At 35.4% G+C, this 20,650-nt stretch overlaps 1 protein-coding gene across 5 annotated transcripts in view; it reads left to right on the top strand.

The window, feature by feature from the left end:
- Nucleotides 1-20,650, top strand: part of ICA1L (islet cell autoantigen 1 like) — a 50,357-nt gene that overhangs the window by 21,950 nt on the left and 7,757 nt on the right. For 3 of the 5 annotated variants that reach the window (XR_004320042.1, XM_032480050.1, XM_032480051.1), the window contains 7 exons: nucleotides 3,307-3,430; nucleotides 4,703-4,901; nucleotides 6,862-6,987; nucleotides 8,424-8,522; nucleotides 11,030-11,115; nucleotides 12,716-12,759; nucleotides 20,337-20,591. Coding sequence is in view for 4 of the 5 variants with exons in the window: in XM_032480050.1 (XP_032335941.1) it covers nucleotides 3,307-3,430; nucleotides 4,703-4,901; nucleotides 6,862-6,987; nucleotides 8,424-8,522; nucleotides 11,030-11,115; nucleotides 12,716-12,759; nucleotides 20,337-20,591 (933 nt within the window). In the remaining variant the exon portion in view is untranslated. Of the gene's footprint in view, nucleotides 1-2,059; nucleotides 2,858-3,306; nucleotides 3,431-4,702; nucleotides 4,902-6,861; nucleotides 6,988-8,423; nucleotides 8,523-11,029; nucleotides 11,116-12,715; nucleotides 12,760-20,336; nucleotides 20,592-20,650 lie in introns of those variants that run through there. The other 2 variants (XM_032480052.1, XM_032480053.1) reach the window with 2 other exon arrangements.

Here is a 20,650-nt window from a genome sequence, read left to right on the forward strand (position 1 = left end):
TCCAATAATTCCTGTTTACAATATATATTTATTTGCATTTTTTGAAGTGAAAGATTTAATGTAAAAATAGTAGTTTATGGAATTATTTTGTAAATAGTTTCTTATGACAAAAATGAGTATTTATAGTAACCTGTTCTCAAATTACCCAGTCAGTGTCCTCAGTTCGTCAAGTCCTCTGACACAGATTCATTTTGCTGAGTCTAGTTTTCCTGCCCAGAGTCTTAAGTGGATTTCCTTCCATCATTTAAAAACTCTCTCTCTTGACCCCCACTTATTCTAGCAGTTACCATTCCATTCCTCTGCTCCTTTCACAGGAAATTTTGACATAATTATATACATAGTCTCCATTTCTTTCCTTCCACTTTCTCTTGCACTCGCCTCACTCAAGTTTTCATCCCCTCCACTCCACCAAACTGCTCTTGTCGTAGTAATAAGGAACTAAGTCCAGGGACCAATTCTCAGTCCTTGTCACGTTATTGAACACAGTTGATTATTCCCTCCTCTTTCAGACACTCTCTTCTCTTGGCTGCCAGGCACCATATATCCCTGGATTTCTTTTTAATGGTCATTCCTTCTCAGTCTCCTGCCATTGCAGAGGCACCTCTCTTCTTGACCTCTTCTGGTTAGAACTCAGTCTTTGGATCTCTTCTGCACTGCGTTAACTACAGTGCCCTACTGGGCATGGCCACCTCTCTGGTTGCTTCTCTACTCTCATCTCCTAAAACTCTCTCCTCTCGAACCAATTCATTTCCTTCACAGTAGGCATATCTGCATAGTAGGCTCCCAACCTTCTTTAGGTATCTGTTCAGATATCATGTTTATAGTGAGTCCTTCCCTGACCCCCTTATCTAAAATGAAATACTCCTCTTTCTCATAACTTTCTGTCTACTTAACAGTATTCAGCATTCTGTAAATTTTATGTTTTTCTTACTGCCACTAGAATATGCTCTCCTTAAGGATAGGAATTTGTCTGTTTATTTCTGTGTCCTCATAGCCTAGAAACAATGTCTAGCATGTAGTCTGTACTCAACAAATATCTGCTCAATGAGTGATTTTCCTGGGTAGCTATGTGAATTAATCTCAAAAATTTGTAGCCAAAGCTCATATATTGTCCCATTAAGGCAAAAAATCCAGTATAGCATTATTTTTGAGTGCCTGCCACGTTAAGACTATGTGCTTTTCCCAAGGAAATAGTTGAAGAAACAACTTTTTATAACAAAATACAAGAGAAAGAATAGCATGTAATTGAGTTCAGAATAGTGGTACAGACATAACTCTGAATTGTCTTGGAGTGAAAAATAACTGTGTATTAGAGTGATTGGTAAAGGCAACTCCATAGATGGAATTGCAGTAAAACTTGAAGGGTTTATAGAAGTTGAATATGTGGGGGGACAGGGATTTGGAGTTAGGGGAGTAACTTAAAGAGTGAGGATAGTTTGCATGACAAAAGAGTTCGTACTTGCGACTAATAGGGTGATAAAAGAGCAAACCAAGCAGTAAAGAGCCATCACAGTCATTGGACCAGAGGAGTCCTGTGATAGAAATGGAAATGTAAAGAACCATTGGTAACTTTGTGTATCCTGCATTTTGTCCTGAAATCACGAGAGCTTTTAGCACACTGGTGAAGCATTTCAAGTTAAGGAAGAGGTATACCTATATAGATTTTATCTTTTTCACTTTCTCTTCAAGATTGTGTATAAATACATGATTTCTTGAAGACTATTTTATTAATACATTTTATGTTGAGGCTGGCATCAGACGACTACGGTAGATTCGTCCAGCACTGTAAATCTTTACTAGGGGAAGAACATACAGGAGTTGAGTCTGCCATTTTTGGCAGGAGGTCCGAACACAGAATCAGCACAAATTCAGCTTCATCTCCTCCCCTTTCTGCATTGATATGGATAAGGCTCAATGAGCATTCATGTTCAACTGATATTTGATCATGAGGTAATCCCAGTTCCCAGGGAGCTTTCTGAATCATCATCCACAAATTAGTATTTTTTCTAATAGTTTTCACTGACATATATTTTATGAAGTTCTGATTCAAAGGAAATGTATAATCTGTACATCTCTCAAGTAATTAATTATGTAAGAATATTAAATTAACAAGATTCCTCAAATCCAAAGTATGGTCCATGGACCAATGCCAGTCCAGTCTTGATCAGGTTAATTGTTGATAAGACAGCACATGGTTTTATTAAAGATGCTGCTACAGAATATGTAGACACTCTCTCCCATAACACCATCGTGTTCTCCCAGGGCCTCCCTTGCAGGGCCTGCTGCCTTCTAGGTACTGAAAGGGACTTCCCTTTCAGTTTTTAACTTCAATTTTTCCATCAGTAAACCTCGGTGAATTTAGGCATGACATGGTCATGTTTTTCACTTGAACCTTACAGTTTGAACGCTTTATGGACTCCCCTGGCCTATTTGTCTTACTGTGATGAGAGGGTTGTCTTCCATTAGATCAGTGCTTCTAAAACTTTATGGTGAAGGACCATATTCTGTTTTGCGTTTTACTTTTAATCTGTTGTAAACTGGCACTTTTGAAAACACAATAAAAATGAATGTTTAGGAAAGTGAGATTAAAGAAAACATGCAAAATATAAGCACACTTTTTATTATTATATTCAACAGATATAAAATAGTCAAATTGGTAAACGTTCCTAAATAGTTTCTTACTTTTGTTATTTGTCACAGGCTGGTAGCAAATGGTTCTGAATTGGCATTGGTCCACCAACCACACGTTTAGTATTGCACTACATGTCAACTTTTAGGGTTTTAGAAGCAAAATTGTGGACAATTGTGGATCTGAGATACTGAGCATAGGAAAATGAAGCCAGGATGGGAGACGAGAGTAAGTTGAAATAAAAAACATGAGTACTTTGTAAGCGGCAATGATCCTAAAATGCATCTTTGTACTTTTGAAAATGCATCATCTGTGGTTTTGTTTTATCATTTTGGATTTTTTTCACTAAAGATCAGTCTTTCCCAAAGTGAAATCCATGGATTCACTGCATCAAAACCATCTGAAGTGCTTGTAAAAAAAAAAAAAAAAAAAAAAAAACAGAAGAAGAAGAAGAAAAAAAAGAAAAAAGAAAGAAAAGAAAACCATAACCTCAGTCCTATAAAATCAGAATCTCTGGAGCCCAGGAACTTGCATTTTAAAAATAAGTCTCTCTTCTTCTTCCCTCAAGTAATTCTTATGTTTAAAGAATTATTGCTATGAGAATTTTAGTTGTATGTGTGTGTTTTAAACAAATGATAAAATGGAACAATGAACTGTATTGTAATTTTTTTCCCTAGTTATATCAGAGGAAGAAAACGAACTAGGGCTCTTTTTAAAGTTCCAAGCAGAACGGGACACAACACAGGCTGGCGAAATGATGGATGCCACTGGCAGGGCACTCTGTTCTTCAGCCAAGCAAAGGTTTACCATGCTTTTGCATCATCCTTAAATTTATAGTCAGTATGACAGTTTTGATGTATGTAGCTAAATGTACATATTTGTAAAGGTTTCTGATCATTCCAATTAAAAGAGAAATACATTGCAGTATATAATTGTTTTGATGCTTAACTCTTACTTATTTTGTATTTAAAATAATTATTTAAAGATTTACATTCTCAGGTTACCTAACTCCTAGTAATAGCCTTTAGGCCTGTGTTTAAATTTCTTAAGTGGTTTAATATAACAGAGAAAGAGAGTGGCTAGAATATGTGTATGTATATATATAGGTTTTTAATTTTTTGGATACTATACAATCTCTGAGTACTTTGGAACTTTTCCTCTTTTTAAGTGGAGGAAATTTTTTCTTCTTAGTTATATACTTTGCATTTATTATTTTATAACTTTTTAGCATTAAAAATACCTGCTGCAAAGAATCTCCTATAATTATTAAATACAATAGGTCTTAATACAATTAAATATTATATAATTATTATATTATATATTACATAATTGTGTATTATATTATACAAGTAATTTACAATTATTAAATACAATAGGTACAATACAAAATCGTTGCATTTTCAGGAGAAAAATAAAAACAGGCCTATCAGACTTTTAATGACAATGTATAGCTTAAGTGACTTTATTCTGAAGTACCGCATCAGTGCAAAGATCTATCTTTAAGGAGGTGACAAAGAGACACTCAATACAAGGCCTACCAAGTCAAAAGCAGAACAGAAGGGCTGGGTTTGACTTACGTTTCTTAAATTCTTTTTTTTCTTGTTCTCATCCTCAGCTGCTAAGAACTTTATCCTCACTAGTTTTTCTAGCATTTATCTGCTTTTCTATACCCAGGTTTTCCCTAAATTTGTCAAAAGAAAGGCTTTCTGCTTAAAGGATTGTGCTTTATGAATACAGGCTCTCTTTTTACTCATGGAATTTTTTTCTAAATGGCAAATTTACTTGGTAGATTATTTATTTATACATGGGTAAATATCCAAAATGCTGCAGAAATAATATATATTACCTAAAATGAGAAAAGGGGGAGATATAGACACATTTTTATTAACAGTTCAAAGTTAGCTGTAAGATTCTTATTTGTTTTCTAAAACTTCTTGGACATCTTAATAATGTCCTGTTTATAGACTCATCTTGATAACAAATTATGCTTTACAGTTGTTTTAAACCTTTGTTTTTGTTTTATTTTGCTCGTGGGAGGTACATCTCTCTGATTTTTACCTCTCTGCCATTTAGATTGGCCCTATATACTCCCTTGGCTCGTCTTAAGCAAGAAGTAGCAACATTCAGCCAAAGGGCTGTATCTGATACTTTGATGACAATTAATCGGATGGAGCAGGCGCGCACAGAATACAGAGGAGCTCTGCTGTGGATGAAAGATGTATCCCAAGAACTGGACCCAGACACCTTGAAACAAATGGAAAAATTCAGAAAAGTATGAAAATACACCCTTGTTGGTTTTTTGATACATAAAGCTATTGAACCTCTACAGAATAATTTAATCAAGCACATAGAACATCAAACTATTTTGGGGAACTATGTTGCATTGTAAATTCTTGGTTGCCTGGAAATCCTCAATTGAAGTACAAAAGGTCGTCACGCTATTGTTTTTTACTCTTTGAGTGACATCTCCACCCCATCATCCTTTTCTATTATTTTTATACCTCTCATAATAGACCTAACTACCTTTTAAATGTTGTTCATGTGGACTTTTAGGAGTTGTTTACAGGAGGAAAATAGTTTATTAGTCAGGAAAAACATATAACTTATGTAAAAATTCATGTTAAATGATTTTTAATTTTTTTCATTTTTGGGGGGGGTAATTAGGTTTTCCTATATTTATTTTTAATGGAGGCACTGGGGATTGAACCCAGGACCTCATGCACGCTAAGAATGTACTCTACCACTGAGCTATGTACCCTCCCCACTGAATGATTATTAATTATAAGTGAAGGTTGTCAAATTTTTCATTCTGTCACAATATGTAGTTTAACCACAAACTTTTAAAGCAACTATATGTGTATAAATACACGTTTTTGCTAAATAAACTCATTATAAATTATGTCCCCAAATCTACCCTGCATGAATAATAAAATTCATTTACTCCTTCATTTTATAAATATTTAAAGTACCTACAGTAAAAATCATATTTAATATTGATGGAGCCTTTATACTAGCTGCTTTGAGTACTCTGCCTCATTGATTACTCCAGCAGACCTGGGAAAGTAGGTGGACACGTGGCCTCAGGCCACAGAAACCTGTTGTCCTGTCCCCTTTATAATCTTTGACAATTAGAATACAATCCAAGTGAGTGGTGCACAACATTGTGAACACATTAGTGTCACTGAATGGTACATTTTTAAGTGGTTAAGTGTATGTTATGGGAATTTCACCTCAAGTAAAAAAAAAAGAATACAATCCAAACCTCTTATCTGGACCCAAATAGCCCTGCACAGTCTGATCCCTGGTTCCTCTGATGCCACATGTTGTACTTATTTTCTATGCTTCGATCCTTTCTAGAACATATTCCTTCCTGTTCTGCAAACATGATAAGCTCTTCACCCACCTCCCACACCCAGGACTTTTGTCCTTGCTTTTCCCTGGGCCTGAACAGCTCTCCTCAGGGTCTTAGCATGGCCCACTCATCATGCATGCACTGGACGATGTCCCAATTCAGACATCATGCATGAGCTCACCAAGGACTTCCCTGGCCATCTTACCTAAAGTAGTCACCCATTTCTGTTGCATTTATATGTTATCTTTGCAACTTGAGATTATCTTATGTATTTATTTACTTCTTATTTTCCTGTGCCTCCTCACTTAGGGATGGTGGGGAAGAGCTTTGTTTTGTTTACCACAGTATCCCAGTGCCTGGAACAGTGCCTGGCACATAATAGATACCTTATAAATATTTGTTGAATGAATGAATGAGTACAAAGTTGAATATTCACACTACGTGGTGATGTATGACTCACCTTATGTATAAGAAATATAATAAGCCTGCATTTAAATTTATAAACTTATCTGATTCAGAACCATTATTAATGCTTCCCAACACTAACTGTGTCCCTTTCCATTTATTCTTTTACTCTTTCTAGCTAAATAGTACCTATCAGTAGTTTTGGGTGTTTCTTTTTATTTGGAATCTGTTTTTTTAGTTCTTAACTGTATTCTGTCCATCTATCATCATATAGTTTCTCAGCATAAAGATATCTGCTGGAAAGATGTCCTACAATTACTAAAAATAGTCAAAACCTTTACCACTAATCATTAAATAATAATATAGGGAAAGAAATTAGTCTTTTTTATTATAATTTCATGTGTCTGAAAATGTGTTTCATGATCCTGTATATCTGTATTATCAGTAATTATAATTAATATTTTTGTGGTTGCAGGTACAGATCCAAGTGAGAAATAGCAAAGCTTCTTTTGACAAGTTAAAGATGGATGTCTGTCAGAAAGTGGATTTACTTGGAGCTAGTCGCTGCAATATGTTATCTCATTCACTCACTACCTACCAGGTATCCACCTCCATGGTCAGCATGTCCTTGAAGTAAAGACTAGTGGTGAGATTCCTTTTTAAAAGTTGTCTAAAGGGTATAAAAATTGTTGACTGTCCTAAAACTGACTTATGGAGGTTATGATAGTCAGAATCATGGAATACTAGTCTGAATAAGACCTCAGTGATGCCTGCTCCCATGGCTTCACGTCATTCTCCTTGGTGTACTAGGAGAGAGAGACAGAGACAGAGAGAAAGAGACTGACTTAGGGACTGTCTAGGATAGAGGAGGGGAATGTTGAGAGGAGGCAGGATTCAAGGCCCATTAACCTTGGTTCACCCAGAGCTACTCCATTTTGAACTAGTCCTACATATGATTTCATTTGAAATAAAGATGCTGTGGCCCCCAAATTTAACACTTTTCTATCATTTTATGGATGAGGAAAGTGAGAATTAAATGAGACTTAAAACAAATGCAGTATCAGGCTTAAAAACTTAAGTTTTCTAATTCTAGGATTGTGTTCTTTTCATTCTGCCAAATTGCCATTCCACATCACTTTAATCTCAGAAGTCTCACTTGCGCTTATTTTACTCCAAACCACACATAAATAGCACACAATGAGGAAGTTACATATGAATAAGTAACAGTTACTGATTTTACTATGTATTTATAAATGGCAAAATAGGAGAATAAACTGTTTTTACATAAGAAAAGAATAATAAGCCAAAGGAAATGGACATTCACTGCTGCTTTTTGGGTATCTACCTAATTCAGTTCACTACTGTGGAATTCAAGAATCAATAAAGGCTACACCTGAAAATAAAAGTGCATGACCACCTATGGGCGTAATGCCTGAAACACAGTACCTGTTAGTTAGCTCTCCTTTATTCTCTCCACGCCTCCCCCTCACTTTGAACAGGAACCTTGAAGCAACAAGAAAGATGTCCAGTTACTTCAGTTAGCTTGAATAACACATTTTTTGGACAAGTCTTTCTTGAATCCTAAATGGAAGTCCAGACTTTGTGGTACATACTATTTTTCTCCAATTAATAAAGGCTTATATATGCTTACCGACATAGAAGTTTACACATATACCTCTAATGCAATTACGATGTTTTGGTGCTTTTATCATTTTTCTTTTGGATTCCTCAGAGGGTGTTCTAATCCTCCAGTTTTTTTCTCTTGGCTGCAAGTACCCTCTAGCTGGCTCCTGTGTACATTTCAGTGCTGGATACAGATAGGCACACACCTGCAGATACGATGCCAATTCCTTTGCAGACTTAATAGTTACAGTGCTTTCAGATTCCCCTGCCTTGGAAATTGATTTTAATTTCTGCTTCTCATTATTTGACAGCTATTCATCTACCATACTAGTGAGAAAAAAATAGCACTGACAAAAAATCATGGAGAGGAAGCAGAACTGTGGTGTCACCTTTTCTTTTCTTTTTTTTCTGCAGAGAACACTACTTGGATTCTGGGAGAAAGCAGCTCAGATGATGTCCCAAATCCATGGAGCTTATGCTGGCTTTCATCCATTTGATTTTGTAGCTCTCAAGGTACGTTTCTTTCGCTGTTCTTTTGTTAGATACATTACACTTTCTTTGGATAATAACTTTGAAACTACTTTTTGCTAAGCCTAATTTCAACTTTATGAAACACTGGGAGACAGTTTTCTACACTTCTTAGCCAGTCGTTTTCTGCACTTTCCTGATTCCTGATTCCTACGAGCAACTCTGCACAAATACATGGGAATACTGCTGGTGGGCTTAAGATATTAGTAAGGTGTGGGGGAATAAAAGAGGTGGAAAGTGAAAAGAAAATTAAAATACAAAGAAGAAACAAGGTTATGGAAAGGAAAAACTTTAGAGGAACAAGTGATGGAAAGTGGCCCTGTGTTTTCAAAAATGACCAAATTACTTACTTGACAATTTTAGAAGTTAAAGAAAAATCTCCTTGCTTTACTTTTACACTCATGTCATGGATGCAACTCATGATGCAAAAACTATGCCAGGTTTGGTCATTATATATGTCTGATTGCCGCTGAAGGGACACCTATATTAGATCACCTCTTTCTATAACATCTACGTGTAAAATGTACTCTTCCTGTCAACCTTCTTTGTAAATGGCTCATCCAGCAGAGTTGCACTGTATTAATCATTTCTTCAGTTCTGGTAGGCTAGGTTTCAGTACCTTTGAACTTAATCATTCTGCCTTAATTTCAGTAGTGCTTGAAAATGTTTGGTTTAACTCAAGCTAGATGTGATATCTGTGATTGGTTTGTAGTCTTGCAACTGTACATTGCTGGGACTTGGTATGGATTTTTAAGTCATGCTCTATCATCTTCCAGTCTAATAGAGACCCTTGAGTTAGTTTTTTTGTTTTTTACTGTGCATGTGTCTTTTTTTTTAATTTCCTATATGAATGCTTCACTGGGTATTGTACTCAGGCAAATTTAAAATCCAATTTCTGTTCAGTCTTGAAGTTAAAGATCTTTAGCTGTATTTAGAGAATTACGATACAGGCGAACAACACATAAGTCTTCTTGGCATATCACAAAGTGGTAAATCCAGTGACTAGCCCACAGTGTGTGTGCCACAGGCAGCCAGAATGCAAAGGACATGGGGCTCAGGTCAAATTATATTTGCATAAACTTACAAGCTTTTGTACAGCAAAGGAAACTATAAACAAAACAAAAAGACAACCTACAGAATGGGAGAAAGTATTTGCAAACAATGCCACTGACAAGGGCTTAATTTCCAGAATATACAAACAGCTCATTTAACTCAATAACAAAAAAACAAACAACTCAATGAAAAAATGGGCAGAAGACCTAAACAAACATCTATGTAGTGAAGACATACAAATGGCCAATAGGCAAATGAAAAAATGCTAACTATCACTAATTATCAGAGAAATGCAAATCAAAACTGCAGTGAGGTAGCACATCACACCAGTCAGAATGGCCACCATTCAAAAGTCTATGAATGATAAATGCTGGAGAGGGTGTGCAGAAAAGGGAACCCCCCTATGCTGCTGGTGGGAATGTAGTTTGGTGCAGCCATTATGGAAAACAATATAGAGGATCCTTAAAAAACTAAAAAACAACTTACCATGTGATCCAGCAATCCCACTCCTCGGCATATATCTGGAGGAAAGTCTAATTCAAAAAGATACATGCACCCCAATGTTCATAGAAGCACTATTTACAATTACAAAGATATGAAAACAACCTAAATGTCCATCGACAGATGATTGAATAAAGATGTTGTGATATATATACAATGGAATACTACTCAGCCATAAAAAAGAATAAAATAATACCATGAATAGACCTGGAGATTGCAGCAACATGGGTGGACCTGCAGATTATCATACTGAGTGAAATAAGCCAGAAAGACAAAGGAAGATACCATATGGTATCACTTTTATGTGGAATCTAAAAAAATGATATCAGTGAACTTATTTACAGAATAGAAACAGACTTACAGATAGAGAAAAGAAACCAGGGGCAAAGAGGGTAGGGAGGAATAAGTTGGGAGTTTGAGATTTGCATGTACTAACTACTATATATAAAATAGATAAACAATAAGGTCCTACTATATAGCACAGGGAACTATATTCAATACCTTGTAATAGCCTATAAAGAAAAAGAATATGAAAAGAATATATATACAACTGCATCACTATGCTGTATACCAGAAATTAACACAACATTGCAAATCAACTATACGTCAATTAAAAATGACTTTAACATTTAGTTCCCTTATTTCTCACTCTCTATTTCAGAACTATTCCTATTTCATATTGTGTGTGGGTGGTTTTTTGTTTTTTTTTTGAGCTTTTTTTGGGGGGAGAGGAGGTAACTAGGTTTATTTATTTGTTTATTTTTGGAGGAGTTACTGGGGATTGAACCCAGGACCTTGTGCATGCTAAGCATGCACTCTACCACTAAGCTATACCCTCCCCACTTTATATTGTTCTTTAGAATTTTTATTCTCATTGTTTGCACAAAGAGAGAAACAGAGTCTTTCCATCTACTTAACATTGAATTTCTTATCCTTAGCAACTACAAGACTCTCCAAGCAAGCTTACTGAACACCATAAAGAAGAACAAATAGAAAATGATTGTCTCACTGAAAACCTCAATAAGTAAGCAAGCAAAAGTTATGTATCGTGTTATGATCTATTTGGAAAGAGTTATTTCTTCTCTGACTTACTGAATACTTATTTCTATGTCATTTTTCCAATTAACATTAATTTGCTTTGAAACCTTCCCTGCCACCCCATTTTTAACATGGTAGACAAAGTAGATGATAGGAGTACAGAACAGTTTGGGCTGATAACTCCAAATTCTATAGTTAGGGAGTCTAAGCCCTGTAATAAGAGGCTAGTGAATCCCAGAAGGGGCAGCTTGAAAAGAAAGGGACAGGGTCAGCAGCTGTGAAACAGAAGCTATTGAAAATCTATCTTCAAAGCAACACAGAAGGGACTGGGACTGGTTACCTGAAAATGGGGGCTCTTGCTATATACATCCTTCATGTTGCCTGTTGCCCTTTTATCACATCTTACCCTTGTTTTCCTTTCAGAGCTGCCACTTACTTTTCATTTAACCAGATTGTACGGAGTATAATATGAACCCGGAAATAGGCCCAAACAGTGACAACCATATATTTATATTGTTGAGTAGAAGGTGATCTGAAATATAAGCATCTGATGCATTTCTCTACCAGGGAAATCCAAACAAATTTTTTTTTACTAACTTAGATATATAAATGTTTTAGGATATAGATTAAGTAATCAGATATACAGTTATAAATTAAATGTATTAACTTAGTTATACACTGGCATTTAAAATCATGTTACATTAAATATACTAATTTAGTAAATATTTTCATTATTACATTTCTAAACGTTTTCTTCAGAATATTCTCATGGATCCTCAGCATTATGAAAGCTATGTTTTGAGTTAACTAGCAGATTCCAAAGCACTTCTCTTCCAAGTTGTTTAAAATACCATATATGTATACTGTTACTGGGAATTTCATTCCAGGTCAAAGAATCTGTTTGCTTTGTTTGTAGGTTTATTTTTGCAGTATTTGCGTATAAATACTGTATTGCTTTTTAAGTGTCTGTAAAGACTTAATTTAAAAAAACCTCAACTACTAGAGTTGTGAGGTTATACATGAGGAATAATGATTAAGTCTAGTTCAATTTCTTTATCTTCATTTTTTATTATTATTATTATACTAGATGGATGATACAAATTTCCAGAATTCATATTGATTGAGAATGTTTTAGGCAAATGTGTCTTCTTTTGTCATCATCACTTTCTTGTTCCAAGTAGAGTATTCCATTTTTTTTCTACAGTTCTTCATTCTCTCCAGTTCCCAAATATTCTTGAGCAAAATGTTTCAATGCTTGAAAACTAAACTTTGTACTTTGGTGACAGATGTTCTCTGTGGTATAGTATTTAGCACAGTGCTGAGCACAGTGCCTCCTGCTTCATCAATACTCAGTAAATGTATATTGAAAGAATAAAGAGTGAAGGATTATTTTCACAATCTATGTAGATCTAGAGAAGGAGTAAGATTTGTCTCAGATTTTAGGAGATCAACTGGACAGCTATTTTATATGTCTCCTCAGTTAAAAAGAAATTCTTTAAACCATATAAAACTATTTGTAGAATATGAGTACCCAAATGTATTTTAACCAAAATCTGCATTTTTGTTTTGTTTTGTTTTTCCTTTAGGTTAGTTTTGTCAGATGAGGAAATGAGCTTGGGAAGTGAACCAGGTAAGATGGTAAATTTATTAAAATATGAAATGATCAGATATAAATGTCAAAACAGTTTGTCACAGCCTTTTAAAGGAGATTGTGTTAATATCCATTTAATTTTTAAAATTTTGTCACTTTTTATGTCTCTTCTGTACAAACACTTTTGAGTTCACTTTTTTTACCCAGCTTTACTGAGTTGTAATTGGCATGTAACACTGTAAAGTTTAAAGTGTACAACATGATGACTTGATACACATATATTTTCCAAAATGATTTTCATAGTAAGATTACTTAACATGTCTATCACCTCACATAGTTACCATATTTATTTTGGGGATAAGAACATTTAAGTTTTACTCTCTTAGCAACTGCTAAGTAAACAATACAATATTGTTTACTATAGTTACCATGCTGTACATTAGCTCCCCAGGACTTACTCATCTTGTAACTGGAAGTTTGTACCCTTTGACCAGTCTCCCCATTTCTCCCATCCCCCAGGCCCTAGCAACCACCACTCTAGTCTCTGTTTCTAGGAGTTTGGCTTTTTTTAGATCTCATGTATAAGTGATATACGGTGTTTGTCTGTCTGACTTATTTCACTTAACATAATGCCCTCTTATTTACTGTAAATAATGTAACAATGAACATGGGAGTACAGATACCTCTTCAAGACAGTGATTTCATTTCCTTTGTATATATACCCAGAAGTGGAATTGCTGGATCATATAGTACTTCTGTTTTTAATTTTTTGAAGAACCTCTGTATTGTTTTCCATAATGGACGTACCAATGTACCTTCCCACCAACAGTACACAAGATTTCCTTTTTCTCCACATCCTACCAAGCATTATCTCCTGTCTTTCTGATAATAGCCATTATAACAGATGTGAAGTGATCTCTCATTGTGGTTTTGATTTGTATTTGATTTGATTAGTACTGTTGAGCACCTTTTCACGTGCCTGTTTGTCATTTGTATGTCTTTGGTTGGAAAAATGTCTACTTTGCCCATTTTAAAGATGAGATTATTCTTTTTTTAATATTGAATTGTATGAATTCTTTATCTATTTTAGGTTTGAAGCCTTATCAGATCCATGGTTTGTAAATATTTTACCTATTCTGTAGTTGCCGTTTCATTTTCTTGATTTTTCTTTTTTTGCTTTGCAGAAGATTTTTACTTTGATTTAGTCCCATTTATCTATTTTTACTTTTGTTTCTTGAGCTTTTGGTGTGAAATCCCAAAAAATCATTGCTAAGACCAATGTCCAGGAGTTTTTTCTCTATTTTTTATTCTAGGAGTTTTACAATTTCAGATATTACATTTTAACCCATTTCGAGTTAATTTTTGTGAGTAGTGTAAAATAAGGGTCTGATTTCATTCTTTGGTATGTGAATATATATATAGTGTATATATTATAGCTACAGTGTAAATGTAGCTACCCATGCTTTCTTTTAGTTACCATTTTCATGGAATATATTTTTCTATCCCTTCACTTTCAGTCTTTGTGTATGTATCCTTAAAGCTAAAGGGAGTCTCTTGTAGGCAGTATACCATTGGATCTTGTTTTTTTACCCATTCAGCCACTCCTGTCTTTTGATTGGAGAATTTAATCCATTTACATTTAATTATTTATAAGTAAAGATTTACTAATGTCATTTTGTTCATTGTTTTCTGTTTTGTAATCTCCTAGTTCCTTTATTCCTCTCTTGCTGTCTTTTGACTTGATGACTTTTTGTGGTCGTATGCTTTGATTCCTTTAAATTTTTTGTGCATCTATTACTTTTTTTTTGTGATTATCATGAGGCTTACATAAAATGTCTTATTTGTGACATCCTTTTTTTTTTAAGGTGATAACAACTTGATAGGATATAGAAACTCTATAGTTTTACTTTCATCATCTCACATTTTAGGTTATTGGTGTTACAGTTCACATCATTTTTATCTTGTGTATCCAATAACAAATTATTGTAGTTCTAGTTATTTTTAATATGTTTGTTTTCTAACTTATAAACTAGAGTTTGAAGTGATTTATACACCACTATTGCAATATTATGGAATATGACTTTGACTATATATTTACCTTTACTGGTAAGATGTACATGTTCATGCATTTTTTACAAGGTTAATTTGCATCCTTTTGTTTCAGCTTGTATAGTGCCCCTGAGCATGTCTTATAACACAGGTCTAGTGGCAATGAACTCTCTCAGCTTTTGTTTGTTTGAGAAAGTATTTATCTGTTCTTCATTTCTGAAGGACAGCTTTGCTGGATGCAGCATGCTTCATTGACAGTTTATTCCTTTCAGTATTTTAAATATATCATCCCACTCTCTCTTGGCCTGCAAAGTTTCTCCTGAGAAATCTGCTTATGGTCTTAACAAGGTTTCCCTGAAATGTGACAAGTCACTTTTTTCTTGCAGCTTTCAAAATTCTGTCATTGACTTTAGACAATTTAACTGTAATGTGTAACAGACTCTGGTTGGGTAAAGTTGCTGCCCACGCTCTCAGGTGGCAAAGGGGGCGAGCCACTTGCTGAGCTCTGAGGTCCACATCACCTCTGGTCAGGCAGGGTCACTTGCTGTGCTCCCTGGCCAGGTGGTGCTGCCGCCTGGCCTCTGCACTCGGGTGGGGCCGCAGCAGGTCTTCATGGTCTGATACAGCCTTAGTCTGTACTTTGTGACCAGGCAGGGCCACAGGCTAGGTTTCATCATTGGGCAGGACTGTGGTTGTGCTCTGCTTTTGGGCAAGGTCAGTGGCCAGACTTCCTGGTTGGGTGGGGACTCACATTGTACCCCACAATTGGGTGAGGTCATTGACTGGGCTCCCTGCCTGGGTGAGGCTGCAGGCTGTGCCCAGCAATTGGGCATGAACGTAGGCTGGGTTCTGCTGCCAGGCAGGGCTGCAAACTGGAATGTGCTGCTGGGCATTATTGTTAGCTGGGCTTAGAGGCTCCCTAGGGTCATAAAATTCACTCACTGTAACGGTAAAATTCAGTGATTTTTACTAAATTTATAGAGTAGTACAACCATCACCACAATTGAGTATTAGAATATATCCACTACCTCTGAAATTCTCTCATGCTTGTTTGCAATTAATCTGTGCTCCCACTCCCCGACTCCCAGCCCTAGGAAATCACTAATCTCATTTCTGTCTCTATAAATTACTGTCTCATGGACATTTCATATAAATATTATATAAAAGTTAATTTTTTGTGTCTTCCATTAAACAATGTTTTTTAGATTCATCCATATTATTGTTTATAGCTAAGTTCATTACTTTTTTTCCCTTAATTTTTTTATTGTAGTAAAATACATGTAATATAAAACTTACCATCTTAACCACTTTTAAATACGGAGTTCAGTCTATGGTAAATATGACTTTAACTTTGTAAGGAACTGCCAACGTAAATTTTTCAAACGGTTGTACCATTTTATTCACACTAGCATAGTATGAGGGTTCTAGTTTCTCCACGTTGTCAACATTTGGTATCATCTTTTTAATCATATACATTCTAATGCTTTTAGTTTGTGGTTTTAATTTGCATTTCTCCAGTGACTTAAGATGTTGAACATCTTTTCACAGACCTATTGGCCATTCACGTATCTTCTTGTTGACAAATGTATTAAGATTACCTAATTTTTTTACATTTTTTTATTGAGTTATAGTGATTTTACAATGTTGTGTCAAATTCCAGTGTAGAGCACGATTTTTCAGTTATACATGAACATATATATATTCCTTGTCACATTTATTTTCACTGTGAGCTACCATAAGATTTTGTATATATTTCCCTGTGCTATACAGTATATTACCTATTTTTAAGTTCAGTTATTTATTAAGTTGTAAGATTTTTAAATATATTTTTGATACAAGTCCTTTGTCAGATATATGACAAATCTCATCCTAATCTTCTCATTTTCACCAATTGAAATGCAAAATTTTAAAAATTTTATGAAGTCCGGTCTTTCTTTTTCCTTCTATGAATTGTTCTTTTGGTGTCATATCTTAAGAGTTCTGCCTAACCCAAGGTCATGAAGATTTTCTCCTATATTCTCTTCTTGAAGTTTTATAATTTTAACTCCTACATGTAGGACTACGATCATGTTGAGTTAAATGTTTATGGTATGATGTAAGTATCTAAGTTTTGTTTTTGTGTTTTGTTGCATATGCATATCCAGTTGTTCCAGCACCATTTGTTGAAAAGAGTCTCCTTTCTCTGTTGAATTTTCTTGGCATTTCTATTGATATCAAGTGACAAAAAATGTAAGGATGTGTTTCTGAATTCTAAATTCTGTTCCACTGATCTATATACCTGTCCTTGGCCAGTACCATACTATCTTGATTACTGTGGCTTTATAGTAAATTTGGGAATTAGGTAGTGTAATTCTCACTACCCCACAACATTGTTCCTTTTTCAAAGTTATTTTGGCTGTTTTAATCCCTTTGTACTTCCATATAAATTTTACAGTCAGCTTATGAATTTCTACACTCCCCCCCCCCCAAAAAAACCTTACTGGAATTTTGATATGTATTTTGTTGAATTCATGCGTCAATGAATTCGCGCATCAATTTGGAGTTAATTGTCATCTGAATAATACTGATCCTTCCAATCCATGAATGTAGGAATTTTCTCTTTCTCTTTGGCTTTCAGTAGTTTGTCTATGATGTATCTAGATATGAATCTCCTTGTATTGATTCTACTTGGGTTTTGTAAAGCCTGTTGAATGAATAGATTGATGTTTTCAGCAAGGTTGGACATCTTGTCTATTATTTCTTCTAATCCCAGCCCATCCCCCATCCTCTGAGACTCCTGTTATGTGTATACTGGCATTTTTGATGTTGGCCCATCATTTCTCTGAGGCCTTTCTCATTTTTCTTCATTCTTTTTCTCTCTCTGTTTTTTTGGGTTATGTAATCTCTATCAGTTTTTCTTGAAATTGGCTAATTCTTTCTTATGCTAGTTCAGATCTACTGTTGATCCTCCCTAGTGAATTTTTCATTTCAGGTATTGTACTTTTCAATTTCAGAATTTTCATTTGGTTCTCTTTTTGTAATTTCTAACTCTATGGATACTCTCTACTTGATGCAACATTGTCATCACACATTCCTTTCCTTTTTTTAAGATTGCATTTACATTTTTCAGCTTTTTTGAGGTATAATTGATAAAGTTGTAAGATATCTAAATTGTACATTGTGCTAATATATGAGTAATTGTGAAGAGATTCTTCCCACCTAGTTAATAAACACATCTATCACCTCACTCCCTTTACTTTGTTATTTATTTATTTATTTTTATTTTTTTACTTTTTTAAAAATTGAAGTATAGTCAGTTACAGCGTGTCAATTTCTGGTGTATAGCACAATGTCTCACTCCCCTTAATCATACTTTTCTTCATTCTTTGAATTTATTTATAAGGGCTACTTTGAAGGCTTTGTCTACTACATTTCGTATTTGGTCATTCTCACGGGCAGTTTCTGTTGCCTTCCTTCTCCTTGTCATATGGATCATACTTTTCTGTTTTTTTGGCACGCCCTCTTATTTTTTGTTGAAGACTGGATATTTTAGATAATATATTTTAGTAACGAGCTATTGGTCCTCGCTTTCTGGGGCTTGTTATTATTATTTGCTTTCTTTCTTTTTTAAGTGTCAGGTTGGATTGTTTCAGTAGAGTCTATTCCCCACCCTACCTGACCCCCGACAACAGTGGAACTCTTCATGGATGGCAGGCTTACATATACCCAGTCACCTGGGATGACAGTGAAGTTTAGTAAGGCCTCTCTGAGTCTCTTTCCATGACCACATCCAGCTGTTTAATCCAACTAATCTCCAGCTGATTGCTCTATTGTTTTCAAGAAAGCCCTGGACCATAAATTGTTCTAGAGCCAAAACCAATCAAATTTGGACTCCTTTGAAAGGATAGTTCCAAAAGTCAGTGTTTAAGATTTGTTCTTACCTCCAGCAGGCTCTTCCCTCCTGGCCTTTTCCCTGATTCTTCCAGGCAAGCCAGTTGGCCTATAGTTTAGTTCATATGTCCAATGAACCTATTAGTCTTTTCCCACTTATCTTTCACCTCAATCTGCACTGTTTCTGAGAGCATCCTTAGACTGAATTTCTCCGCACTGTATTGCAAATGAAGTCAGTTCCCTTGGAGAAAAAAAATAGGAGCTATCTGTCTGTTTGATAATTTGCTCTCCCTTGAGGCAAAATCCCTGAGTCAGGGCTTGATCTGGGGTTGTGAAAAAGACCGAATTTCTCTCTGATTGATATCTTGCTCTAGTAGCTAAGTGCTAAGTGAGGAGAGTTTTCTTGGCTTGGCTCTTCCAGCATGAAACTACCACCTTATGAGCAGGGTCAAGTGATCAGGGCCCCATATTTTCAACATGCCACTCCCAAATCCCATGACTGGAGTCTTGGTGTTGGGGTGGGAAACAGGCGCTTCCTCAGGACTTAGCCTTAGCAACAGGTAACTGGGGACAGGATATGAAGCGCTAACATCTGACCCTCCTGGGAAGATAGCTCTTGACTGAGAGTTGGTGGGAGAGGGAGCCCTGAGTTCTTGGCGGCACTGGGCTAGAGCACATTTTCATCTTGCTGAATTAGGAAGGGGGTGGAAGGGAGTGGCTCTTAGTTCAAATACCACAGTCTCTCATTCTTTCTGAATTTTATTAGATTTTCTTGAGTAAATGTTTTTTCATTTGATGTGTGTCCTTGGAACAATTTCCAGAGATTTTAAATGGTTGTTTTTAAAATACTTTTCACCAGTTATTTAAAAACTGATCTGTGGGTCCATAGATGTCACCTCTCTATCATGCTAAAGCCCCTATCTTTCATTTTTACTGATAAAGGTGTTTAGGGTCATGATTTTTCTTGTTAATTGTTATTTAAATATCCCACAGATAATGATATGAAAGGTCTACCTTATGATTATTTTTCGGAAATTCTATTCCCCTTTCAACCAAGAGTTGCTTAACAGAAGGTGTTAAAAATTTACAGGTGAAAGAGCCTTTTAGTTTTTTGGTTTTATTTAAGAAATTATTTCATTTTGTTACATTATAATCAGAGCATGTTCTTTGTAGTATATCTATTTTAAGAAACCGATTTTTTTGTGTGTGTGGCCTTAGTTATAATTAATTTCTGTGAATTTTCAATGTGTGCTTGAGAAGAAGGTATGTTTTCCATTAAGGTTTGTATATATTTAAATATAACTGCCATGTTGACAATGCTGTTTACATTTTTATATCTTTACTTTTGTCCTCCTGGCCTGTTTTTCACTGAGGGTGCCATATTAAAGTCTCCTGTTACTGTTTTACATCTGTTTTCCTTGCACCTCCTGTGATTTCTGTCTTACACAGGTGGTTGCTTAGTTGTTTCACAAATAAGTCATCATAGCTGAATATTTTCATAGTGAATATAGTCATTTTGATCTGTAGCCTACCTATTTAGAAATTATTTTCACATAAACTTCTAATTAGTTTAATTGTTCATTAAAAATTATGTTGAGAAAGTAGGAGAGCAATAAAAGAAACTCGACTTGCCCTTCATCCTACTCTCATTTCCTCAAAAAGAAAAAAGCCATTCTGTTTTTATGTTCACTCAACAGTTGCAGAAGATTTACCACTAGATTCATTGGAAGATGATTTTGAGAAGGAATTCTCATTTCTGAACAGCCTCCTAAGTCCTGGTTCTTCGAGAGCTATGGAATTTTCCCAGGAATGCCAGGCTGCCTTTGGGAGCCCCCAGGCCAGTCTCACATCCCAGGAGCCTTCGGTGGGGTCTGAGCCTCCTGCCCACTCTTCACAATTCCTACCTTCGCAACTCCTTGACCTTGGCCTTCGTGCTGCGGGAGCTTTCAACAGTAAGTGTCTGTTCAACACCCCTGAATTGCTTTATCTTTGTGAAGCAAAGATGGGAGCT

This window comes from Camelus ferus, chromosome 5 (genome assembly GCF_009834535.1).
Source record: "Camelus ferus isolate YT-003-E chromosome 5, BCGSAC_Cfer_1.0, whole genome shotgun sequence".
Taxonomy (NCBI): Eukaryota; Metazoa; Chordata; class Mammalia; order Artiodactyla; family Camelidae; genus Camelus; species Camelus ferus.